This window comes from Histomonas meleagridis (genome assembly GCF_020186115.1).
Source record: "Histomonas meleagridis strain 2922-C6/04-10x chromosome Unknown contig_18, whole genome shotgun sequence".
In the NCBI taxonomy this organism is placed as follows: Eukaryota; Parabasalia; order Tritrichomonadida; family Dientamoebidae; genus Histomonas; species Histomonas meleagridis.
This window is the reverse complement of record NW_027150797.1, coordinates 166,881-194,594: the sequence shown is the minus strand read 5'-3', so window position 1 is coordinate 194,594 and position 27,714 is coordinate 166,881. Positions and strand designations below refer to the sequence as shown.

The 27,714-nt window shown below is 30.1% G+C and overlaps 9 protein-coding genes across 9 annotated transcripts; 5 read left to right on the top strand and 4 right to left on the bottom strand.

Moving 5' to 3' along the window:
• Window positions 1–8,499: 8,499 nt before the first annotated feature.
• On the top strand, window positions 8,500–9,600 carry GO595_002425 (endoplasmic reticulum-Golgi intermediate compartment protein 3; the record flags this gene model as incomplete). Its single annotated transcript, XM_067915333.1, has 1 exon — window positions 8,500–9,600. The coding sequence occupies one exon, from the start codon at window positions 8,500–8,502 to the stop codon at window positions 9,598–9,600; it is 1,101 nt and encodes a 366-aa protein (XP_067777362.1).
• Window positions 9,601–9,783: 183 nt separating this feature from the next.
• On the top strand, window positions 9,784–11,073 carry GO595_002424 (uncharacterized protein; the record flags this gene model as incomplete). The annotated part of the gene is made up of 1 exon (XM_067915332.1): window positions 9,784–11,073. One exon carries the CDS (start codon window positions 9,784–9,786, stop codon window positions 11,071–11,073), a length of 1,290 nt encoding a protein of 429 aa, XP_067777361.1.
• Window positions 11,074–12,240: 1,167 nt separating this feature from the next.
• Window positions 12,241–13,818, top strand: GO595_002423 (lisH domain-containing protein ARMC9; the record flags this gene model as incomplete). The annotated part of the gene is made up of 1 exon (XM_067915331.1): window positions 12,241–13,818. One exon carries the CDS (start codon window positions 12,241–12,243, stop codon window positions 13,816–13,818), a length of 1,578 nt encoding a protein of 525 aa, XP_067777360.1.
• Window positions 13,819–14,301: 483 nt separating this feature from the next.
• Window positions 14,302–15,561, bottom strand: GO595_002422 (CBL-interacting protein kinase 24; the record flags this gene model as incomplete). Its single annotated transcript, XM_067915330.1, has 1 exon — window positions 14,302–15,561. The coding sequence occupies one exon, from the start codon at window positions 15,559–15,561 to the stop codon at window positions 14,302–14,304; it is 1,260 nt and encodes a 419-aa protein (XP_067777359.1).
• A 1,394-nt stretch (window positions 15,562–16,955) lies between these two features.
• On the top strand, window positions 16,956–18,182 carry GO595_002421 (guanine nucleotide-binding protein subunit alpha; the record flags this gene model as incomplete). Its single annotated transcript, XM_067915329.1, has 1 exon — window positions 16,956–18,182. One exon carries the CDS (start codon window positions 16,956–16,958, stop codon window positions 18,180–18,182), a length of 1,227 nt encoding a protein of 408 aa, XP_067777358.1.
• A 522-nt stretch (window positions 18,183–18,704) lies between these two features.
• Window positions 18,705–19,739, top strand: GO595_002420 (Transcriptional repressor tup12-related protein; the record flags this gene model as incomplete). The annotated part of the gene is made up of 1 exon (XM_067915328.1): window positions 18,705–19,739. The coding sequence occupies one exon, from the start codon at window positions 18,705–18,707 to the stop codon at window positions 19,737–19,739; it is 1,035 nt and encodes a 344-aa protein (XP_067777357.1).
• A 1,091-nt stretch (window positions 19,740–20,830) lies between these two features.
• Window positions 20,831–22,174, bottom strand: GO595_002419 (serine/threonine-protein phosphatase 6 regulatory ankyrin repeat subunit B-like; the record flags this gene model as incomplete). The annotated part of the gene is made up of 1 exon (XM_067915327.1): window positions 20,831–22,174. One exon carries the CDS (start codon window positions 22,172–22,174, stop codon window positions 20,831–20,833), a length of 1,344 nt encoding a protein of 447 aa, XP_067777356.1.
• Window positions 22,175–22,777: 603 nt separating this feature from the next.
• On the bottom strand, window positions 22,778–23,134 carry GO595_002418 (uncharacterized protein; the record flags this gene model as incomplete). The annotated part of the gene is made up of 1 exon (XM_067915326.1): window positions 22,778–23,134. The coding sequence occupies one exon, from the start codon at window positions 23,132–23,134 to the stop codon at window positions 22,778–22,780; it is 357 nt and encodes a 118-aa protein (XP_067777355.1).
• Window positions 23,135–24,836: 1,702 nt separating this feature from the next.
• GO595_002417 (Protein stu1) lies at window positions 24,837–25,379 on the bottom strand (the record flags this gene model as incomplete). The annotated part of the gene is made up of 1 exon (XM_067915325.1): window positions 24,837–25,379. The coding sequence occupies one exon, from the start codon at window positions 25,377–25,379 to the stop codon at window positions 24,837–24,839; it is 543 nt and encodes a 180-aa protein (XP_067777354.1).
• Window positions 25,380–27,714: the final 2,335 nt, after the last annotated feature.

Genomic DNA, 27,714 nt, shown 5'->3' with positions numbered 1-27,714 from the left:
TTCACGAGTTCTTAATAGCCAACGTGAGCCAATATATAAAAAGGGTTATTATTCACAAGATGGAATAGAATTTTATCTAACAACAAACTTAATGAGCCCAACATCAAAAGGGATTAAAGGTTATGCTTTTGATAATGAAACTAACACTATTGTAATTATATCTAATCGATTAAAGGTTCGCTCTAATAATGATGTTCAAGCAGAATCATTTGTTGAGCCTAATACAAAAGATATTTATCAACTTAAAAAAGTTGCTGAGGATGGTAATATTCAAATGTTTTCTACTAAAAAACTTGATAAGTTTAAAGTATTTAAAAACCTACATATATTTTCATTAAATAAAAATAAAAAAGATGAAAAAAATATTACTAAAGAAGAAAAAGAATCAAATGAAAATATAGACTGGACAATAGGATTTACACCTCGAAATAAAACAACAGGGAAATCGAAAATTTATTTGTATTATCGTTATTATTGGAATAAACCTAAAACAGGAGAAAATGTATTTGATTTAGGACCCATTGAACAAAACTTTTTAATGTTTTCTATTAGAGCTGGAGCATATTCACAACTTTTTACTTCATTTGATTTTAAAATGGAAGATTTTGGCTTTAATATTGAAGCAGATCTTGATTTAAGTGCAATGGCAGGTTTAGGATTTACATTACTGCCGAATAAAAGTCCTAAAAATTTTACTTTATCAAGTGAAATTCCAATTTATATTGTTCCATCATTTATAATGTGTGGAATTACTTTTAACCTTGGTATTTGTGGGTTTGTAGAAATAAATTTTATGGATGTTGAATGTAATCTTCGTCAATTATTAAAATATGATTTTAAAGTTAAGTTAACCCAAAAATATCATTTCAAATTCTCATCAAAAAATAATGATGTTGAAATTTCAAAAACTAATCCTGAATTCGAAATTGTAAAGAAGCAACAAAAAGATATAATTAGCAAAGAAAATATTAAAGATATACATTTAAAAATTACACCATGTATTGATATTGGAATTAAAGCAACTGTTGATATTGGCTCAGAAGAAATATCATCTGAAGGAAAATTAATTGCATGTATATTTGCAAGATATGAAGTTCCATTTGATTTTTCTTTTAATTCAACTCTTTGTACATTTCCATATCTTTATGGTAAATATAATCAAAGTCTTACTATTAATTTTGGAATCATTGGTCAAATAGGTTTATTTGGTTTAATTAATTGGAAAAAAGAATTTTTAATTCCTATAAATATCTTTTCATCAAAACCTCCTGATGATTTTTGTATTTTCGATCCACAAAGTACTATTGATAAGAAATTTTATAATTCATTTGGTGATTCTCTTTATGTTATTCAACCAAATTCAATTCAACTATGTTATGATTGTAGGCATATACCATTTAAAAAAGAAACTTTTTTTATGTTTTTAAAATTTTTACAATATGGAATTTCTACAACAAAAACTTTTGCATTACCACCTGTTTCTCTAGCAAATTATGATAATATTACATTAAATCAATTATTTGTAATAAAAAATGGAAATTTAAATAGTAAATTAAAATATGAAGGATATGAAGAAGATTTACTCATTAATGACAAACTTAAAGAATATAAAAGTTTCCCATTAACAAATGGTATTAAAGAATATTGTATAGATGATGGTTCAACCTTCTTAAAAACAGGCGTTTGTATTAATACTCATATTTCAGAAGCTGTTAAAGTTAATTTATCAGAAGAATTTAAAAAGCCATTAAATATAAATTATATTGCATATCAAGGAGATATATCTGATAATGATTATTATGGAATTATTACGCATCTTGAAGGAGGGTTTTATTCGTCAGGATTAAAAGGATTAAAAATATTTGATGATGAAGTTTCAACAATAGAAGATACACATGAAAGTGAATATTTTTGGAAAAATTCATATAAAATTTCAATTAAGAATTTCAAAGTTGGTAATTTTACATTAGATATTGCGAGAATAGATTGCACAATTTGTCAAAATGTAAATTCAAATTGTATGTTATTACAAAATAAAACATTTACAAATATCTTTCCTGGATATAATTTTGATGATTTTAATCCAATTTTTGATATAGAAAACAAAGTAAAAAATAATGAAAATATTAATGTTGTAGTTACAATTGAAATAAAGTACAAAAATAAACCAATTACTTTCAAAGCAAGAATGTATATCAATAAGAAAATATCGCTTCAATCTTTTTCATATAATTTCTCAGGTTTAATTAAAGATAAAATGATTCCTTATTCTTTTGATATTACATTTGAAAAACATTCTCCAACAATTATTATGGATATTTCAAACTTACCGCAAAATACAAGTGCTATTATTACACGGATTTTTTCTTCAATAAGTTGTAATATTTATAATTGGTATGAAATTACAATTTATTTTACAATGAAGAAAACAGAAATCTTTGGCACATTAAGATTCTTTTGTGAATTAGGAGAATTATTTCCATCTGTTAAAGATAAAATTAATTTAGCTTGTGTTATTAAAATGCATGGATTAAAACCACTTAGTGAAGGTGTAAATTTAATTAATGAAGACGAATATGTTATAGTTTTAAAGGAAGGAAACACATTATTTTCAATGAGAAATAGTAAAATTTGGCCACAAAAATTATATTCTATTAATATCCCATTTAAAAGATATTATAATGATGATTTAAATTTTAATGCTACATTAATAGCTATTTTTTCTATTAGTGATAATAAAAATCCGTTTTGTTCTTCAACAATACCTTCTGTTGGTTATACAGATTTATATATACATGCAGGTTGTATTCAAATGGATAAAAGAACTCCATTCATTGCTTTTATACAACCTGTTAATTTTGATATAAAAATTTGGAATACTTATTTTAAATATCAAAATAATTATGATTGGGTCATTAGAGGTGGTATTGCTTCTTCTAAAAACACATCAAAATCTTATAAATATTATATCTACACTAAAGATTATCATAAAGGTAATCATGAAAGTCAAATAATTAATGTTAATAATGAAACTTTTATAAAAGATAATGATATAAAAGATTATAAATATGTAGGAAAATGTACAACAGAAGGAGAAAGAAATTGTATACCAAATTTATCTTTACAAAACAATATTCAGTTACTTGGATATGATTTTGATTTTACTCAGTTGTCAATAGCTATAGAAAATGCTTCACAACTCATTATAAAAGCAACAAAAATTAAAAATCGAATTAAAATTTCTTCTTTTATTACAACAATAAATGGTAATACCGAAGCTATTCCTTTTAGTCGAAAAAAATGGTATGTTAACACTACTGATTTCCTTCGTGCATTAAAAGTTAAAGAGCCAATTGAAGGATATAAATATGAAAATATAAAAATGGAATTGGATGGAACAATTACAATTCCTATTAATCTTTATCAGCATGGAGAAATAGTAGAATATGATAAAGTCGTTGATTATTCACTAGACAATATAAAATGTATTACAGATTACCCAAAATTCGATATTTCTATGATTTCAGATGAAGGAAATTCTTCTTTAATTATCATTAAATATAAAGAAACTTATAAAGAAAAAATGAAATGTAAAAATAAAAGTTCTAAAATTAGATTAAATACTATTAATGTAATGAAAGTAATAGTTATTGTATTGGTTTCCTCAAGTGTCGGAATGATTTTTTACATTCATAAAAAGAATATACAAAAGTGGAATTCATCATTAGAAAATGAATAAATAATTAATACTTTTAATTCCTTTTTTCTTGATTAAAAGTTTATCTCAATAAACAATTCTTTACTTTTGTTATTTTATTGTTTTCTCAGAGTTCACGAAAATAAAAAATGCAGAAATGGCGACAAATTGAAACAAATTTGGAAATTATGACTTTAAGATGCCTTATCAAATTTGAATTCGTTCATACTGAATACACAATATTTGTGTGTTATAAAAAATGAAAATATTTTAATACGTATTAAAAATTTTAACTAAAATATGAAATATTTTTCTGTTGATAATTTTGTTTTGATGTATATCGAATTAATAATGTATAATTATAAGTTTTCCATAAGAATTATTAATTTTTTATTTTCATTTCGCCACTATTTCCGTTTCGGCATAACAAAAAATTGACAGTACAACGAATTTGTCAAAAGCATCGCACCAATTTTCAACTAAACAACATAGTGAACAGATCGCTCAAAACTATTCGGAACAGAGTTATGAATATTAGTGTGCCCTCTCACATATCGAAAGCAACACTTTCAAATTCCTGCTATAGTATTCAACTATTTTTTATCACACTTGAAATATATTTGAATCGAAATTTATTTTTTCTTCATTTATTTCACATCCATTTATATTATTTATTGAGCACTACATTAAAAAATTGCATTGTTATCTATATCAAGAATAATTTCATCGACTTTTTTCATATAAAATCACCTATATCAATAATATCCAGATTAAAGTGTATTTACAATTGGTTTTTTTAACGAAGAAAATATTTAACACATTCTATTCTAATTTTTAATACAAAAAGAATTAAATAGTTATGCAAAATTTATTTTACATATACTTTACTTTTCCGAATTAAGTATTTATTCCATTTGTTTCACTGATAATGGAAGTAAAGCTCCCTCAAAAAATAAAACAATATTTATCATTCTTTCCTCTATAATTTTTAATCATTTTATAAAATCATATGAATATATAGATGGAAATCTGACTATTTTTGATTCTAATGATTTTAACATTGAATGAGAAGCTTCAAATGCAAAAAATATTCATATAACAGCACTCCAGATTCCTAATTCATCATTTTCAAATTGGACAAATATAAAAATCGTTGGATTTAATTCAGTTGAAATTATTTGCGATTCTACATTTGAATGACGCACACAATTGACATCTATAAAGTTTTGCACATCACTCAAAAGAATAAACAATTCAGCATTTAAAAATTCCAGCAGTTCAAATAATATTACAATTTCTGATTGTGAAATAATTGGAGCATTTGGATTTTCATATTGTACGGGAATGAAATCAATTTCATTAAGTGAAAATATATATGAAATTGGAATCTCTGCTTTCGAACATTGTGAAAAATTAGAAAAAATTTAGATCCCACGAATAAATACAATTGAAATGCATACGTTCTCTAACTGTTATTCATTAAAAACAGTAATAATTCCTGAAACAGTAATGAAAATTGATGTTTATGCATTTGCTAGAACAATAAATATTTAGTGCATGTATTTTTATCAATATGAATCACCTGAAGTTCCAATCAATGCGTTCGATAATGATTTGAAGATTACAGTAATGGTCTACAATCAATACGCAAGAGACAACTTCGGCGGAGTACTCGTAATACATAAAGAAACCATAGAGAAATGCGAAGTGATGCCAACATTAACATTCACTCATTCGAATTCTCTTACAGAAACAAATACATTTACGAAGTCGAACACATTTATCGAAACGAATTCTTTCACAGAAACAAATACAATTACAAATTCAGATTACTTACAAAAACAAATGCATTTACGAATTCGAACACATTTACCCAGTCGGATACATTCTATATGTTTCATACTTTCATGGAGCCGGTTATCTTTGAGGGTACGGAAACATTTACGAAATCAAATACATTTGCACATACAGAAACGTTTCGACTTATTAATACTTTTATATAACCGAATATATTATTAGAAACAAATACATTTACAGAGTCGAATACTTTTGTTGAAGCATTGCCAACAAATGAAGAAATGGACTTTACTGTTGCTGCTGTAATTGGCGTCTGTATTCCTGCAGTGATTGCTATAGTTATAATATCAATAATTTATATATTGATAATGAGTCACAAAAACATAAACATATCAATCAGCGATGATGAATTAAATATTTAATATTTATTGTATTTTTAAGTCAATAACATATGTTAATTAATAGTTTAATAAAATATTAAATAAAAATATTTTTAGAGAAATTTTTATTAATTTTCCAAATTCTAATTTATTATTAATTTACAAAATTTTAATACTTTTCTTGTATTGCACTTGAAATTATCGTTTTATCATTAAACATTGAGACACATAACCAGTTAAATAAATCGATTTCATTATAATTAATTTTACCATTAATGACAAATTGTTTCAATTCCAAATATTTCGAATTTATGTCACAATTCACATCGTATTCGTTTAATAACTTCTTTAAAGCGTTTCTTTCCATATCATTATTAACATAAAACACACCATTTTCTAATAAGCAATTTATTGCATAATAACAATTTGGGAATTTTTTCAACAAAGAATTAGCGCAATAAATTTTCAACATTATATTCTCTATTCTAACAAATAATTCATCACTAATGCCGAGATAATCATCGAGTGGCAAATTGTTAGGTGACTTTTCGACTTTTTCATGGAACTCCTTCAAAATGTTTTCAATATCGTCCATTGAAATTTTTGAATTGATTATATTTAAACTGACAAAATTTTTAACATCAAAATAAATGGAATGAAACAAAACAGGAATTAAGTCCCCTATCAATTCAGCAGGTAATATGCATTCCAAGAAGTCAATCGCAAGTTCCGATTGTTCAACTGGATTAAATATATCGAAATTATCATTAACTGTAACAGAATTCCAAATTTGTAACCATATGTTATCTTCCGAATTATCTTTCATACGATTAGATAACTCTTTCGTTGTTGGGTTGAAATCATTGGGCGAATACCAATATATAAAATCGGAAAATTCCGAATTTTTATTACATCGTTTAAATGATATCATATCATACCGTAATTGTTGACTTTGTAATAACGCTCGTTCTTTACGGTCATCATTCTTAGATAGTAACAATTCCGATTCTAGAATTTGATCTTCAGTTTTTATGAAAATTGGTTTTGATTCAGGGAAAATCATTTTTTCGCCATTTAACAAATATTTCTCTTCTTTGTTATTTTCATCATTTCCAACACTTTTACTGTTGTTCGGCTCGTTTATACAGTAATTTATCATTTGTAATTTTTGATATATTAAACAATAATTATAATTTGGTCCATTCACATCAACGCCCGGAATTAACATTTTGTGCTCATAATGATACCGAATTAGCCTTAAAAACTCGGTCCAAATGATTCCGAAGTTTTTTAATGATTTGCAATTTCCTAAAAGTTTCGTTAAATTGCTTAAAAGTGAATCTGGTGGTGCCGCTTTAACTTGGCAAGTTTCATTGTTAAGTGTTTTTGGGTACAAATTCGGATCAAACAAATCTTTTACCAATTTGATTTCATCATCATTAGTTTCCGTATCTTGAATAATTTCATGCCACGATGTATACTTGAGGCTTTTCTTTGCTAACGAGACAAAGAAATGCGTATTTGCTTCGGGATATGTTTCTATAAATCGTTTGATACAAATACATAAATTGGTTGAATCTAATGGCGAATCATTAATACTCTGTATGTCACTGATGATACGGTACTCTTGAATTGGATCATTTGTACAGACCGAAAAATAGTTGGAATAGGTGTAATGCGATGGCTTATTGATTGTTGGATATTCGTCAAACTTAAATTGAAGACGTACACTGGAATGAATATCTGTTGGTGGTGAAAGAAACGTTGACTTAAAGAGTTCTGTGATAGAATTGAAATCAGATATCTCTGATAAATTTCGCCACTCAGTTCGACTGGAATAAAATGTATGAATGCCATTGATAAGTGAAAACCCAGTGAAAGTGGTGTATTTGGATTCGGAGATTTGAATGAAAACTGGAATTTGGAATTCAGAGGAATTAGCTGCTGGTGTAATAATGGATAAAATAACGGATATTTGCTTACTTTGGATTTTGTTGTTCTTTTCATCACCTGAGTAAATGTAAACAAATGAGGAATTTTGCTTGAAAATTGATCGAATGATGTCAACGGTATTCGTGGGAAAAATAAGTCGCTCTTGTGGCTTAGAAATGGTTTCGAAGTCGGATGGTACATACACTAGTGAAAAATATTGGCCTTGATATCCAAATCGTGATTTTCGCATGTTGGGTGATGGGGTTTTCCATTCGTTAAAGATTTTTTCAACTGTGGTTGATGCTTCTTCTAAAGGTGAAGCTAATGTGAAATCTGACCATATTTCGTTTAATTGTATCCTCTCAAACTCCATCCAAATTGAATTTCATATCAAATGTCACAGTGATGAGAATCCAAAATAAAATGAAATCATTTACTTAATTTTCTGCTTTTCTAGTAACAAACAATAATAAATTTGATGATAAAGGATAAACATATAGTTTAAATCAAAATTATTTTTAATTGTTTAAAATTTAATTATTTTTAAAAATATGAAATGCTTAAATCCTTTGGTTACTTTTTATTAAGAGATGGTATTTTATCAATAAACATTATGCTTTGACTTATATTTGCTTGATTACATTTATATCATAAATTAAAAAGTGGCAACAAGTCAGACTGTTTATAAAATTCATGAAAAATTTCCTCAAATCAATTGATATTTTCGATAAATTTGATAATGAAGACCTTAAACTTAAAACGTTCAGTGGTGCGTTACTTTCATTCTTCTTATCAACATTTGGTTCCATATATTTTCTCATTAAATTAGTCAGGTTCATAACTCCAAATATTTATCGCGATCTAACAGTAGACAAATCTCTTGTCAGTGGTCATGACTTTGTTAATATTTCAGTTAATGTTCTTGTTAATCTTCCATGTTACTTTTTACATCTTGATGCTATTGATGCACTTGGCTTTTCACAACTTAACATCAACAGTACAGCACAACTCCGTCGTATTGGTAAAGATGGAAAATTTATAGGTATAGCAAATGAGTCTGTTCAATCCGAATGTTATCCTTGTTATGGTCTATTACCTGATTCATATTGTTGTAACAGTTGTGAACAACTTATTCTTCTTCATAAATTCCGTGGACTTCGTGCTACACCTGAAAAATGGCCGCAATGTAATCAACAAAAGCCTGAACAAAAAGTTTCCAAATACGAAAAATGTCACATCCGAGGCAAAGTGAGTGTAAATCGAGTCACAGGTAACATGCATATTGCACCCGGTCGAAATATTCCAAATTCACCAACACATCAACATGACTTATCCGTTCAGCTTCCACATATAGACCTATCCCATATCATAAATCATGTTCGATTTGGTCCCAAAATCCCAACGGCTCGAAATCCATTACGTGGAATTCAAGTTAAACAAAATCCTAATGATGCATACGTCTACAGGTACAACTTAATGGTTACTCCTGTAATATATTATAAGGATGGCGTGTTTATGAATCGCGGATTTGAATATATCGTTCAAAGAGAAAATTCTCCGGCCATCGGAAGAGCGCCAGGAATATACTTCTTCTATAGGTTCTCCCCTACGACTGTGAGAATCACAGCGAAGTCACATTCGTTTGCACAATTCATCACATCAACCGCCGGATTTTTGTCCGGTTCATTTGCGTTGGCATTGATGATTGAAACATTGATACAAGAAAGACAGAAGAGAAGTCAGAAAAAGAAATCAGCGGAATCTGCAGAATTACAAAATATCCTTAATGAATAATCTGATTAAAACTATACTTAAAATAATAAGTTTTGTGTCAATATTATTATATAATATTTTTGATTCTGTATAACAAAAAATTCATTTTTATTAATAAAAAAATGAAAAGTTTACAATTAACGTTTCACCTCACATAAAAATTCTATAATTTTTTCCTCATACGCTACAAACAAATCTGGAACAATGATTGGACCAATTCCTGATGCTACCACAACAGAAACCCAGTTAACATTGATGACTAAACGTCGTGCCTTTAGTGTTTTAATTGTTTGGGCTTTAGTAACATTACTATCAATCATTGTATCATTTGCTCCTACACCAACAATTGTTAAAACTGGCCACAGTATTCCAACTGCAACTGCACTCAATAAGCTTGATATTCGTCTTCAATTCGATGGCTATACATCAATGTCTTCTACAGCCATTTTCACATTTGTTCCAACCTTTACTCAATCAAGCGTTGACCGTAACATTGAACTTACACTCAAAGGCACTGCTACTCTTCTTGATTATGCTCTTGCCGAAATTACATCTATTCCAATTGATGAAGTTTTTACTTTTTCTGTTAAATCCGGTGTTATTACAGGGTTCACACCGGAACATTTCCTTACCTTTTCCCGAATCAATTTCAACAGTATTACCATCTCAGCCGAAGCCACTGTTTCACATTCAGAACTCCAAGACATCATTGTTACATCCATTTCTATTGGCCAATCACTCACCATCACTGGCATTGTGTTTATATCCATTTATACTGTTATTGTTTCACTTTTATTAGTATTCATAATCTCCAAACGAGTTCGCCCAGCTCATCTCGATCACTGGCTCGTCATTATCCTCTCCGGAGTCCTCATAGTTGTCGATGGTCCATGGCTTCTCTGTCAACATTTTGGTTTTTCATCATTTTCGCGCATCTTCGATATGGCCCCACAAATTTTCCATGCGTTCTTTGTCCTCTATGCCTTTGCCTTCTTTAGTGTACGTGCTCGAAATCCTGCCAAGAAGATCTATAAGAACAAAGTCATCTACATCTGTGTTATATTATTCATTTTAATTCTTTTAATATTACAATTCACTGTCACAAGTGGAAATCCGCTTGCTACATTTGCGTTATATCGAAAAGATCATACAGCATTTGTAGTTGTTCTTGTGATATTATTTTTGCTTTATCACGGATCAATAATTTTTGGATTCGTTTACGGATTCATTAAATTACAATTCGAGAAATTGTTGCCAATGTTAATCATTGCATTCACATTTTGTTCGCTCGAAGCAACACAAATCGTTGCGTTCTTTTCGAGGCTATTCGTCGGACAAGAAATGGTCGGAGTATCAATGGCAGCAGATATCTTCTATATACTCGAAGCAAACTTGGTGACATTCGTGTTGCTGTATGTAGACACACCTGTAAGTCAAGCAGCAGATGGTACAAATCGTGCTGATAATGAACTAATAAAAGGTGAAAAGATGTAAAATAAAAGTTAAACTTTTGATCTTTTTATTTAAATTTAGTTTAGATGTCATTAGAGAGCGTTTGTTGAAGTGCATTTTTTTATGTTTTCAAACTACTCAAAACTTTATTATGGAAAAAGTTTAATAATCTTCGAAATTGAGGATTTACTTATGCACTTTGTTCCTTTCTCGATTGTGTGTTGACATGATATAGGGAAAAAAATCAAGCCTGAATGAAGCGCTTGCCATTTTTTCCCTATATCATGTCAACCGGAGAGCTCCATCAATTATTAATTTAAATAATTTTTCCATTAAAAAAATCTATTCTCGACCTTTGATTTTTATTTCTTTCCTTTATTTTTATCGACTTTTTTTTATAAAGATAAAGCTAAATTTTCTTTGGCAATTTTTAAACTTAGAATTTAATAGTTGTAATGATTCTTAAATTGTGTTTATAGAACGATATTCTTTTTCCGTTATTGAAATCTCAATATCTTATTTTAAATTTTTTATGTAATTATTAATTTAAACTATTCATTATACGACGCATATTCGTCATGATTTTATATAACATATTAAAATATTTATCATCAGATACTTGTTGTAATCACGAATATTATCTTCACTTGCTCAAAATCACATGGAAATTGGACAACCGAGGATGTTCTTTTAAAATTTTCAGAATTTTTTACATTCTATTCTAAGATATCAAGGAAAATTTAAGAAATCAAATTCATATTTAACCAAATCAAAAACATTTCATCTTTCAACTAGTAGATCTAATTCATCTTAAAAAAAGTAGTTCTTGAAAACAATAGGGCACCTCATATACAGAAAAGTTTCCCAATAGAATTGAATGAATGAAAAATCATCGGATTTATATTCAAAAACTGAAGTGATTGGAAATTTGCACAAAAGACGTTAAATTATTTCAATGTTAAATTTAAACGATTATTTCATATTCAAACATTTTTGGGAAATAACGAATTTTTACTCTAAACTCCACACTTCCAACATCAGGCTGTACTATATATGTGTGCGAATGTTTTTGATGCAGTTGCAGATTTTCTTCAATATTGCGGAATGAATAAAACATATGCTACATTTCAAACAGAAAGATTATCATGTCCATCATTAGGAGAAATTTTTAAAAGAAGGGCAAATTCAATTAAAGACTTTAAGAAAACCATGTTGAACTGTTTAGCCACAGGCGATGTCGAAAAATTTCGTAGTCTTTGGAATTCCAAATGGTCTACTCCGCCTAATTCAAATGCACAAAAAATCTTATTTTTATGCGAAGTATTTTTTGCAGTTTTCCCCTTACATCCAGCCAATAGAGTAAAGTTTGGGGATATTACAGATTCTCTCCAAAAATTCAAAGAATTTCTTGATACACATCATTCTGATCTTAGCCAATCTACAGAATTTCTTCCTTTTTATGCACTTCCTTATATACCCAATCCATCTGAGCATCCTTCTTTCAAACATATTTTTACCATTAAATGGTATGATGAATTAAGCAAGCGTCTTACCACTTTTTTAGATCAACAGTTGTCCTCCACTCAAATGCCATCTCTTATTACATCTCTTAATTCTCCACCTGATAATATTATATCTTCTGATTCCGATCTTTTTTCTATCACTTTAGAATTTGCAGACGCGCTTCATCGTTCACTAAATGGCGAGCCACCCGATCGAGACTATATTAATGCATTATATGGTCGAATTGGAGTTTATCCTGGCGACGACATCAAATTCACAGCAATAACCGATTTTTTGCCACTCGATTTCAAAAGTTTATCTCGCGATCTCAAAAATCCAGAGCTATCGGCCCCTCTACTTAAAGCTTGTGTTCAACGTATTACACGTTCACCATCTGAACATGCGAAACGCTTTTTTAGTGAGTTAATTAACGGAGATATATTTGATATTAAAAATGATACAATCTCTATGTTGATAACATCAAAAAATATTCCAACACGTGCATATGCTTTACGATTAATGAACATTTTGGCAACAGATCCACCAGGCCGACGATATTTATTTCAAAACAAAAACATAAATCAACTTTTATTACCAATTTTGAACGAAGATGATTCAAGCGACTTAATGAATTGTGTTGGCACCTTACAAAAGATCAGTCTAATCCAAGAATCTAAGCCATATATGATAAAAGAAGGAATATTAGATTCGTCATTAAAAATCCTCTCTGATATTAGTCGTTATAGTGACTATACCAATGATTACACTTCAGCTCTTGTAATGAATTTATGTATGCGGAAAGAAGCAATTGACAAATGTATCGAAAATAATAATAATATGTTAACAATATTAACTGAATTATCAAGTTGTAACTCGACACAAATTCGAAGTTATGCTAATGCAGCATTATCCGAATTGTTTATTAAGGATCAACGAATTAGAGAAAAAGCAAAAAGCATTGGATTACAATTAGTATTTGAACAAATGAAAAATAATTCAAACGACGACCAACAGATGAAGAATCAAATCGATTATGTAATTAAGGCTATGAATGGAGAAGTTGCATATAATGAAAATGACGAAAATGTTAATAACGAAGAAGAAGATAATATCGAAAACGTGAATTCGTATGATGAAGTAGGTGATGAAAGATGGGATTTCGAATTGGAAGGAGAAGAATTACTATCAAAATATGTAATATGTAATAAAAAAGAAAATGAAAAAGAAAAAGAAATAGCAAATGATTCGATGAAATTAAAAGTTGAAATAAATGCGGAAAAATAGTGTAAGAAGAACGAAAATATATTTTTATGTTTCTTTTATTAATAAAATGGTATTTGTTTTGAATTTTCTGTTGAAGTAATTTGTGTTTCTCAGAAACAGTAATCTCAAAGCGATTGTTGGGATTCTTTTCACCAGTTTCTATCGCTTGAATCGCTTTAGTTTCATCGATATAAATGTGAAGTGACTCAGAAGTATTGAATAAAATATAATCGTTCATCATTCAATTTCTTATCGTTTTATCTGTTTCCAAAAATTATTTCCTTTTATATTTATTAAAACTATTTAATTGATATATACTTTTAGTATATTCATTTAGAAAAAAATAAAAATAAATAAGATATATAAATTTTTAATCAAAACAATTTTATGAATTTACATTCAAATAAAAATTCCGATATAAATAACATTAATGCGAATACTAATATTCAGTTATCAAGATTTTCTTGATTAAAAAAATAAAAAAACAATTTTGTATAAAATTAATTATTTTCTTTCATCAACTTGTTTCATAATTTTATTATAAAACTGCTTGAATATAATATTATAATCAGATGAGTCCCCATTTAGCTTAGTAAACCGAAGAATATGAAGACTTTGTGTAATTTCTTTGATGGAAATAGTGAAAGTAAACGGTCGCCCATTGAATGTGATTGCAATTTTTATGATCGAGCCTCCGTTTTGAAGCTTTGAAATCGCTCCAATCTGTACGAGGTCACTTTTAAGCAATTCAAGTAGTTCATTATGTGTTATATTATTAATGGAAAATGCAAATTGATTTTCATTTGAATTATTTGTGTCAACTAATGGCCGTAAATCAACAACAACAGAAGAAGAAAGAAGTTGGAATGCGTTGATTTTTGAATTTGAGCTTTCATCCAAATCATTGATTTCAATATCTTCAACAATACGAGGAACATCATCAAATGGTAAAACTATCCTTTCATATCCAACTGAAAACCATTCGTCATTTCGAATTTGCTCAATTGTGTACCTTGTATCTGGATTTTTATCAATTATTTTTGAAAGTAGGTTTTTAACACCAGGAGGCATGTCTGGAGGAATAAACAGATTCCCGTTCAACACATTTTGGAGGACATCATTTGTATTATCTGCATCAAATGGAAGATATGCAGTAATCATAACATATAATACAAGTCCAGCACTCCATATATCTGCTGGTTTGCCTTTGTAACTGTTTTCTTGAAGGATTTCGGGTGCTATATAATTAGGTGTTCCACATTTTGTTTGGAGAAATTGACTTGATGTTGTTGTAATAATTGATAAACCAAAATCGCTGATTTTTAAATTACCGTTTGAGTCTAAAAGTATATTTTCCGGTTTTAAATCTCTGTGAATTATATTAATAGAATGAAGATAATCAAGTGTATCAATAATTTGCTGGAAATAATGGCGAGCTTCTTCTTCAGGAATGGGTCCTGTTTTGCTAAGTCTATCATAAAGAGATCCTCTGCTTGCATAATCAAGAACAAGATATAATTTTGTTTGAGAGTGCATGATTTTATGAAGACATGTTAAACAAGGGTGGAATGTATTCTTTAATATATCCAATTCTCTTTGTAATTGTGTTTGAAAATAAGGATTGTTTAAAACTTCCTTATTAAATGAAACAGTTTTTATTGCATATTGTTTCCCAGTTGAAATTTCAACTGCTAATTTAACTTTAGAAGAAGATCCTTTCCCAATTGTTTGTAAAAACTCGTATCCGCCAACTTTTTTTCCCATTACCTCCAAAAATAGACAGACACTGTTAAATAAATCACTTCAACCGCTATCTCCATTTACACTTTTCAGTGAAAACCAATTGAATGGTGATTCAATTTTAACAGCACGATAAAATTCGATTCAAAAATGCCCTGAATTTTCAAGAAAGTGACATTCAATGGAAATTTATCATCTTGAAATTGAATGCAAAATTTTGGCTGTAGTCAACCACCATTTTTATTCATGGAAAGATACTTAAAATCCCACGAACAAAAATCACAAATCCCACAATCCAAATCATTTAGCGGCTTCACTTCAAGGCAAACAAATAAATTCGGACCTTTAATTGTCTGCTTAGATCTTGATAGTACATTAATTAAAGCTTCGTTAACACCACCAATCCTTTCAGACTTTATTATAGAAATGTCAGGAGAGTCAGGAAAACAGAAAATTTTCATACAAAAAAGACCAAACTTCGACAGATTCATTACGACGCTTACACAATTCGCAAAAGTATACCTTTTTTCTTCCGCAGAAAAAAAGTACGTGAAAAAAATAATTGAAAATATTGACCCACTTGGTAAATATTTTTCCAAAATTTTTTGCAGAGATTCTTGCATTTGCATTGATGAAGATAAATATGTTAAAGATTTAACTGTTTGCAATACAAATTTATCAAGGACAATATTGGTAGATGACAATCCACAATCTTTTCTTTTCCAAAAAAATAATGGAATACAAATTTTACCATTTAATGGAAATTGTAAAGATAGTGAACTAAATAAAGTGCTACAGATACTCGGAGCTTTGTCTGTTGCAAGTGATGTACGTCCTATTTTAGAAAAATTAACTGTTAAATAAATATATTTTTATAATTTTCCACAGTTTTGTTCGTTTTGTTCTGAATTTTTTTGACACCTTTATGATGATCAAATCTCAAAATCTTCCAGAATCACCTGTTTTTTTCTTGTGTGTTTATTCCCGTCTTCCTTTTATCCAATCATCAATAAAGCAGAAAATTCGTGATGCTTAGCTAATTCTATCAGTAATTCTTGAGCAAAATTTTGGAATTCCATATCAAATTATTCTATGAGTATGTTCAATTTCAATTTGAAACAAAATTGTGCTTGTCGAACTTTTTGAACCAAAATCTTTTTTTTCAGATATTATCGTTTCATGGTTAGCGACCGTTTTGTTTTTTTTTTTCCCATATGTAAAAAAGTCTTTGTTTGCAATTATACTTAATTTTTAACATCATTTCATATCATATAGAACGTCAATAAAAATATTTATAACTTTAACTCAATTTAAGTAAATTTATTTTCATTCTTTCATTTGAACATAAATTCCCACGCCTGTTCACTTTTTTACAATTGAAATAAACCGTTTTTTAACCAGAAAAAAACAATAGTAAAATGGGATGCTCTTCGTCGCGTGATGCTAGAAACACACAAACAATGCCGTTAGCCCCTGCACCTACGCCTAAACAACAAGCACCAACATCAGCTCCGTCAGCAGCACCTACTGCTGCTCCTACAGCAGCACCATCTGCCGCTCCAGCTGCTGCACCAGCGCCGACGCCGGCTCCGGCACCTACTCCTGCGCCGACACCAGCACCAGCACCTGCTCCTACTACACCTGCTCCAACAACAACAACAGATGCACCACGTGCAATTCTTGATAACGAAACAGAAGCATTTGGCCTCCTTCTTTGTGGTGCTGGTGAATCAGGTAAGACAACATTCACACGACAGTTAAAGATCAAATTCCTCGGTGGAATTAATCAAGATGATCGAGAAAGCTTTGTATCAACTATCAGAGGAAATCTTGTTGAAGCTATGCAAACTTTACTCGTTTGGGTTGAACGTAACGACCGTGAGATTAATGAAGACTTAGAACAAGAATCTCAAAATATTATGTCATTAAATGCATTCAACTGTGAGTTCACACCAGAATTAGCAGAATCATTGAAGCAATTATGGGAAGATCCGGCTATCCAAGAAGCATTTGAACACAAAGATGAAACAATTATTCCAGATCACATGGATTACTTCTTTGGAAAGATTGATGAACTTCAAGATGATGACTATGTTCCATCCGATGATGATGTTCTTCGTGCACGTATCCGTTCTATTGGTATTGATCAAGTTACATTCGATATCAACGGAGCTATTATCCGTATCTATGATGTCGGTGGTCAAAAGAACGAACGTTCTAAGTGGGAGAAAGTCATGGACGAAGTTGCAGGCTGTATCTTTGTAGTTTCATTTGCTGAATATGATAAGCCAATGTTTGAAGATCCATCCATCCTTCGTATCAACGATGCCCTTTCCATTTTCGATGAAATCACACACAAAGAGAAGTTCATTGATGCACCAATTTTCCTCATCTGCAATAAATTTGATGTGTTCACCGAAAAAGTCAAGAACACAGATTCATTCACCAAAGTCTTCCCAGAATATGTTGGTGATCCACATAATCCAGATGATTGCGCAAACTTCCTTGTTAACAAATTCCTCGAAAAGGCTGGTGGAGATGTAAGTCGTATTAAGCAATACCGTCAAAGCGCTCTTGATAGTAACCAAGTTGCATCCAATGCAAGCGCAATCTGCAAATTCATTAGTGACGAATATTACGAATAAACTCTGCAGATTTGAAAATCGCCAACTTTTTGAATGCGTTACGAGACTTTTTGATGTGTTTACATCAGGAGATTTTGCCACACTAAACCGTTGAATTAAAAATAAACGCATATAAACGTCTTTGGGGCGCCCTTTGATATTTGTTGTAAATTTTTTTGAGAGAACGTGAAAAGTGGCAGTGTGTTCCAATTTGAATACGCACGTTTAAAAAATGCGGTTAGCGCTCTCAAATTTCATTTAAAGTTAGAAATGGCATCCAACAAAAACATAACAATCACAGTACGAAGCCAAACATTTCAATCAAAACAATTAAGCAATTTAATCCAAACGATTAATACAGCAAAAAGAAGTATTGAAGCAATCAAAGAAGAAAACCTTAATTTAGAAAGAGCACACGATCAATATATTATTCATCTTCAACAATGTCAAGAAGATCACAATCAACTCCGTAATATTTTTAAAACATTAAAACAAAAATTAGATTATTCAAATCATAATTATCCTCCAACATCTCAAATACAAATGTTAGCAGCTCCATCAGTACCAAAACCACTTGCAACAGATATCAACAAAATGGCAACTCTTGAAAATTACAATGGAATTCCTGAAATCCAATCTTTTTCAGAATCATTCTCACCTTCCAACATCAAATTACGATATGCGCTTAATACATCCTCACATGTTAGTGTTATTCAATTTTCCTCAAGTGGCTCCAAAATCGCTTTTGCCGATGGATATTTTTTGTACATAATTAATTCCGAAGATGGCGAAATTTATGCAACGTTACAACTTCCTACTCCAATCACTGGCAATGCGTATACGTATTGTTTAAAATTTTCACAAGATGATAACTTATTAGCTGTTAGTGGACCCAACAATAGCATCATTCTTTTTGATGTTGAAAAGCGCACCATTATCCATACCTTTGAAGGCCATACCAAAGAAGTCAATACTTTAATATTTAATGGAAATCAATTAATATCTAGTTCCTTTGATAGTTCAATAATAGTTTGGGACGTTAAAACTTATGAAGTCATTAAGCGCCTCCCTGAATCTAATAACCAATTCGATTCACCTATCACTGGGATGGCTGCAGCGAGCGGAGTTCCGTTTTTTGTTGTCGGTTTTGCTAACGGTCGCATTGGTATATACGATGACGAATTCGTTCAGCCGATGATATCCTTCACAGGTCATGAGAAGGATGTTGTTAGTGTTGCTGTGTCACAATTTGATGATTGTATTGGTACATCATCTACAAAAGAGCCATCAATTAAAATTTGGGTTGTTAGAGGCGTTGCTTCTTTGAAACAAACATTAAAAGGTCACTCGGATTACATACAAACTATAACATTTTCGCCTAAAGAACCTTTGGTGTTTACTGGCTCGGCTGATAAAACGATCAGATTATGGAAATATAAAACAGGTGAACAAATTGGAGGAATTAAAATGCACAACGAAGAGGTCTGCTGTATAAGTCATCATCCAAATAACAAAGTATTTGTGTCTTGTAGTAAAGATGGAGTAGTATGTGTATGGGATTACGAATCACCAAAATAAAATTTATTCAGAGTTTGCATTATATAAAACATCATTGGCTTTAAAAGAAATAAATTCTTTTTGATATAAAACTTTTATAATTAAAGGAATATTCGGTTTTTAATTTTTGGATTATATAATTTTTAATATGTTTTGGATGAAGAACTTTTTATTGAATTAATCTTTTAAAAAATAGTTTTTGGATTATTATGATTTAAACTTGTTATAAAGAAAATAACATATTATTGATTCAATGTTTATATTACCAGCCAATAATTTAAATATATTATAATTAGGAATTAAAAACTTATGATGAAATTTATAGTAAAGTTTTTTCTCATGTTAAAAAAAAGGAAATTAGTACAGTGTGTGTGTATGATTTGCATCGACATAGATTTGACCATACATTTATAATGTTATCTTAATATTAAAAAAAAGAATAAAATAATTAAAACCATAACTCTAAACATATAAGAGGTGCAAAAAGTTCTGACCCATCCTTTTTTTTGATAAATAAAAAGATATTTATTTCCTATTTATTTTTATTTAAAGAAGTCTCACATATCCTTCTATTTTTCATATAAACCCATTTAGTGTTAATGGGAATTTTGGAAAAATTTTATTTATTGAATTAATATATATTAAATTTGTATTTAAAATGTGTTATATATCCATAACATTTTGTAAAATTGATAGAAAATTTAAACATTCTTTTTTTATATTGTAATATCTTGATTATCATCGTTGATACTTTATCACATGTGATATTATAATATATTTTTCAATCATATTTAGAAAATTTCTATCACTAGAGATTAGTTAAAATTGTATTGAAATCTAGATCATAAGATAATGTGCGTCTTGAAGTAATTCGAATGTTTTATCAAGTATTAGGGAGAGTTGATCGTTAATGTTCATTCAAAAAAACAAAAAATTGTCTCCGGGCAGGATCGAACTGCCGTCAAGAGCGTGTTAAACTCCTATTCTAACCATTAGACTACGGAGACTTCCGAAATTTGGAAATATTTCTAAGCCAAATTTATTTATGATACATTTTGATGCTTTAATTAACTTTCCATCATTTTTTTTCCTTAAACGAAACAATCGAATCATTATTTACTCTTTGAATCTTCATAGAGTTTCTTTGCTGCCTGAGCTGCATGCACATCTGGTCCTGCCCATTTCCTTAATTCCTCAACCAAATCTTCTCTTTCTAAAGCATATGCCAATTCAATTGGTGTTTGATCCTTTGCGTTAATTGCTTGTAAATCAGCGCCATGTTTCAGCAGCATTTCAAACAATTCTTTTCTATCATTTTGTACTGCAATATGTAATGGGGTTCTTCCATCCCACATTCTAATTTGCTCAGCGTTATTATCCAACAGAACTCTCACTACATCGACGCCATTACCTTCAATAGAAGCATGAATTGGACTCCAGTCCTTCGTCGGCTTCCTAACCATTGGCTTATATTCATAATCATCCTTAAGGTTAACGTAAGAACCTTTCTCGAGCAGATATTTCATGACCTCTGAGCTACGTAATATCGCTGCCCAGTGCATTGGGATACATCCGAGGTTATCTGAAGCATTAATACGTGCGCCGTTCTCGATTAATATCTTCAAGCATTCAATGCGGCCATGTCTTGCCGCAACATGTATAGGTAATGTGCCGTTGATCTCTCCTTCGACGCCTGCGCCTTTCTTGATCAAGTACTTAAGCGATTCCGGGCGATTGTGCATGATCGCGTAATGAACATCAAAATCGATCGGTTTCAATCCCCACTTAAGGAGCTCCTCCATAGCATCGAGTGACGTCCAGTAGATGCACGTCTGCATTGCGACATCGTCAGCTTGAACGCCTGCATCTAATAGTAATTTGACTATAATGTGGAAGTTGTATGAACATGCAACAAGTAATGACATCATCGATGGCTTCGCTCCGTACTTTAATAAGAGTTTGACATTATCTGATTTGCCGCCCATAACTGCTTCTTCTAATGCAACATTTTTGTCACCGTTGTCAATAAATGGAATTAATTCGTCAGGATGAAGCGCGTAGCGAGCAGCATACTCAATACGAGCTAAGTCTGCGTTGGCATCTAACAACATCTTGACATGATCAATGGTGGAGTTACGGATTGCCATCATTAGCGCTGTTTCGCCCTTATAGACTGAGTTTGGATGTGCTCCGGCTTCAATTAAAAGAGCAGCTGTTTCAACTGATCCTGAAAATGAAGCGCAATTAAGTGGACACATCTCATCAGAGTCATCTAAATTGACCGGTTGGCCCATGAGAATCGCTTGCGCCATACAGCCGGGCGAATCTAAGAGTGCGCATATTTGGGTTAAATACTTGTCATCGAGTTTGTATGTGCCATCTTTGCCGTACAAAAGTGCTTTGAATTTCTGGACGTCATCGAGTTTGATGACTTCGCGAAGCGCGTTTTCAAACATAGATAATAATTTGCTGTTCTGAAAAAGTGTTTAACGGTCGTAATAATGTGGTTAACGGTCGTTTGATGTTTTTCATTTCGAATGAATAAATGAAATTATTTTAATACTATTGGATAATGACAATAGACTTAAGTATTGATGGATGCTGTGGTGTATTACATATTGATATTGATGATTATTTTGAAGATAATTTCATTTTTATTTGAAACATTAAACGGTTATTTGACATTTTTTGAGCGTTGACAAAGAAGAAAGTGAAGTCAAAAGGCATTCAAAAGCGATAAAGAAGAACAGAAATATTCAATTAATATTTAGCTGACAACGATAACATTTGTTTTGAGAACGAGCCGATTAAATAATCCACAATTCATAAATGTTTTTAAGATGTTTATTAATTTCTTGTTCTGAGAAAAAATGGAATAATTTACACATTATTTTTAATTTCTCTATGCAGTTAAAACTAAATGAGGTTTTATGGTAACATAAACGGATTTTGGAAATTCAATAATTAAATTTTGCGAATATATATCTGAAAATAAAACATAGTTTTGCTTAACATGTTTCTTTTTAGATATAAATGTAGACAATTTGGAACAAATATTTTCACAAGTCAAGTTGCACCTTGAGACGATTTAAGTTTTCATTCTGTTCATATATAATTTGCAGCTTAGTTTTGTTTTCTTCATTTTCTGTTTGAAGTTTTTCATTATCTTTTTTGATTCGTTTAATTTTGTTCTTGAGCTTTTCTACTTCTTTGGAAAGGGTTTCCTTATCAACTTTAGCTGGTTTGATTTTCCATGAGCTATCTTTTGCATCTTTTTCTGTTCCATAAATTTCTTCAACTATTCTGTGGTTTTCATTTAAATTCCGCAAAAGGTGCTTGAAGTTTGCTTTGTATGCTTCTATTGCTTTTTTCCTTGAGATTTCGTCAATTTTATCATAAACTCGATCGGAAACCATATTCAGTAGCTTTTCATCAACGTGTGTTTTGGCCCTGGAAGAAGCAGAGCTAGTGATTGATCTGACATCATCTTCTATCCTTTTTGTTTTCTTCATTGTGACTGTTTCTGTGTGATTATATAGGGGCGCCCTGACAAATGGCGGTTCTGTGATTACGATACAAATGTTGGAACGTTTACAAAAATCTTTTTTTTTTTTTTGCTTCACTTTTTGATTACAAAAGTGCGTTCGCAAATTTGATAACTAACTTAATAGAAAATTTTAATCGGTTTTTGACCAGATTTCGGTTTTGACTATCAATTTTCATTGATTTACTTTAATTATTTTCAGGTTTTACAATGTCAATATCGCAAAAGATTTCACAACAATAAATGTTATTTTGTTTGTGTTTTTTCTTTCTTGCTAATTCGTACACTTCAAAATTCCTTCGGCAATTACAAAATAGATCAAATGACGAAGTATGCACAATGATGAAAAATCAATATAATGTTAACTCAGATTATAATTCAATTCCAACTACAAAGACAGATATAGTTTTCGACACCGTTAATGAAGCAGAACGCCATTTAAATTTTTATCGAAATCTAGTTGGTTTACCATCACTTTCATATCTTGATGAAAAACAAATAATTATGCAAAAATCATCCATGGGCATGTCATTACCTGACAAGGAAAAGCAAAATGCAATTAATTTCAAAGATATTAAAAAAATAATTTCAAATGAGCCTTATGTTGAAAGCAATGGAAAATCCGAAAATGACATCAAATATCGAAATTCGGTTTTTACTTCAATTGTAGCAAATGAAAATCTACAAAATGAACATGACTTTATTGTATATCCTCCTCCAGGTCCAGTTCCATATCGATTAATATATCCAAAAGTTTCGTTGATATCACAACCAGAAATTCAACTTCCAAATGATACAATTGGAACAATTATATGCGATAACGAAACACTTACAACAGAACGAATTTATCTTGACGAACATTTAATAGTTACTGAAATCCAAAACATGACAAAAATACAAATTAATACTAAATGCAAAGTGATAATATCATCAACAAAATGGAAAACATTCGAATTTTGGGCAATTAATTGTTTTCCTAATTACATTTGTTCATCAATAAGTTCGAACAAATGTTCCAAAGAATATAACATAATAACAAATGAAACGAATTTAAATAATTTTTATGAAATAGTAAAAGAAAATGAAATTAATATTATGTTAACAAATTATTCCAAACATAATATTAATCCATTAAATTTGTTAAAGAAAAATCATTCAATTGCATCTGAAGATGATTCACATTTATATATTGATAATCATAATGAATATGATGTTGGGGAAAATGAACATTCGACAACAAAACTTCAAAACTTATTCGTTGGATTTGGATATGAAACAAATGTAAATTTATGGAATTTGGAAATGGAAAATTTGAGTGTCATTGGGAATTGTAAACCTAAAAAACTTAAGGCAAATGACATTGTCACTGATATAAATTCATTAAAGACAATGCAGAGTTTTCTTTATGGTAAATCACTGACAGTTCAAAATGTTGATATAAGCCATATTGGTGTAGAAGAAGATAAAATTATTATGAACGATGTGGAAATAGTATTCGATCACTTCGGTGAGGTTCAAGTTAACACAAAAGAAGAAAACTTTACAATTAAATCTGCAGCAAATAGCTTAAAGAGTTATAACATAGTAAATAATGACGGATCATCGGATGAATTACCAAGTGAATCATCTTCTGAATCACCAAGTGAATCATCTTCTGAATCATTAAGTGAATCATCTTCTGAATCACCAAGTGAATCATCTTCTGAATCATCTTCTGAATCACCAAGTGAATCACCAAGTGAATCATATTCTGAATCATCAAGTGAATTATCATCTGAATCACCAAGTGAATCATCAAGTGAATTATCATCTGAATCATCAAGTGAATTATCGTCTGAATCATCAAGTGAATTATCGTCTGAATCATCAAGTGAATTATCATCTGAATCATCAAGTGAATTATCATCTGAATCATCAAGTGAATTATCATCTGAATCATCAGGTGAATTATCGTCTGAATCACCAAGTGAATTATCGTCTGAATCATCAAGTGAATCATCTTCTGAGTCAACAACAGCACCAACAGAATCATCGAGTTCACATGCAATGACGCATACGTTTTCTTTGACATATTCGCTCACTTCCGTCGAAAGCTTCACGGTAGTCAACACGTACATCTCGAACACGCGTATTCTCACAAATACTTTGCGGTCCTCGACATATATTTACACCGAATTTGTTTATTATGAATACTCTGTCGTTCGCTATCCATCCCTGCAAGCATTTTACACGTATTTCATTACTATGTATTCGCAGTCAGACAGTAGTATGAATTCGCTCTCTGAAGGCGAAGTTATTGGAATCGTTTGCGGCTCGATTGCCGCTGTCATTGTCATTATCGCAATCATTTTGTTCGTTGTACGACATCAAAACAATAAAAATGTTCAAACTGATGACGAAAGCATTGAACAAAGTGACGTACAAAATCAACAATTTGAAAACATTCAAGACGATGTTAAAGAATCAATAATCAATGACAACGACCAATGGATATGAACCATTTTCGCAATCAAAAGCAGAACAATTGTATCGATGCTATCAAAAAGTGGATACATTGAATACGTTACTTATCGTTTTATTCAAATTATATCGTTGTTATGAAAAAGTATTATCGTTGTATAGAAAATTCTATCGGTAGAAAATGAAAAAAAAATTCAGATTTATAATAATATTTAATAACAAAAAACTAAGCAGTTTTTCTTTTTGCCACATAAATTGCTATTAATTTTTGTTTCCCCTTATTTAAATGTAATATATATCTATTCATTACATCGTTACCCAATTTAATGAACAATTCGACGAAGTTCAACACGACTGCCTTTCTAATTTCGGGCAATTTTGCGTCGAATGCTTTTGTTAATGCAGGAATCATTAATTCCACTGCGTTATTTATCTCGTTTTTATTGAAAGAGGCGATTATTCTTATTTGGAACATCAATGCGTTTCGTGATAATTCTGGAATATTATCGAATTGTTCGATCGAATTTTGTAATGCAGAAATTAATTCCATAATTTGACACTTTTTTATTATTATATTAAAAATTTTTTCTATTTCATTTTTTATGTTTTTTTGTCTTGTGTTTAATAGTATTCCGGGAATAATTTTTTCGAAATCGTTGATATCATTTTTCAACAAAATGTTTAAAATTATTTTTATGATTTCGTTCGGTTCAAATTGTGCTAAAAGCGCTTCGTTTAATTCAATATATACTTTGTATTTGATATAAGAAAAATCGTTATCAGAATTTTTTATTAACTTTTTGATCTTCTTTAGCCATAAGTTTGGGTTTTTAGTGTTAAAAATAGGAACATTGTTCTTAATCGGTCGTAAGTTTAAGTTTGGAATATACGATAATATAAAATCGGAAAATTCTTGAAGTTGTTCATCACGTAAATTATTTGTAAATGTTTGAATGGAATTTGGACTTTTTTTATTGACGAATTCAATGATTCGAGCTGATAAATGACGATTTTGAATTTTCCCAATGTTATAACATTTAAATGCTAAAACTAAAAGTTTTTGATATATGTTTTCATCATCGAAATTTTCGATGTTATCGAATGATATTAAAAATGAAATGTAATTTAATAATGGAATTGATGGCTGAAGTGTTAATGAAACGATTATTAATTGATGAATGTTATAATATTCGGTTAAATTTGTTAATATGATTCGTGATGTCGATGATGAACGTGGACATCCATGTTCAACTTGTTCGATTAATGTTTTAATTAATAATGATAAAAGTGGTTCGAAAAATGTTTTAAAATTTGGTAATATTTGTTCAATAAGTATTAATGCTGTGGATGAAATAACAGATGAAATATTAGATGAACAAATTATTAAGTCATTTGCTATGGATTCCATTGAGTTTTGAAGTTCACTTTGATTGTCTTCTAAAATTATTTTTCGAATTGATTGAAGATATTGTTTTTCATTTCCTTCAACAAGCTTTATTGTATTGTTTTCAATTTGAACTCTTTTTGGTTGAACTGAACTCATTTTACGCTTAAAACTTGGAATGTTTTTACGTTGTTTTTGATTTTGATTTGTTTGGACGCTATCGTCGTATCGTTGCGGTTGGAGATTAACGTTTTCCTTTTTCGTTTGTTTTTGAGGTTTGTTGTATTGGATTCGCTTAGTGGTGTTGTTTTTTTCAGTTGAATGTATCGTTTGGTTTTCATTAATTGTCATTTGTGTTCGTGGATCAAGAGTTGAAATAAAAGCATCTGCAATTTGTGGAAAGATTGATTTATAAGCTGCTGCAGCTTGACGAGCAAAAGAACGAGCATTTGGTGAAGAATCTGAAACCAATTTAGAAATAATTGATTCTATTTTTTTGAGATGTGGAGATAAAAATTGAATATCCCAATTTTGTAAAATAAGAAGAATTGACTCTGCAGCAACCGTGCGAGAAGGTGCTGAGCGCGAATTTCCGATTTCAATAATTG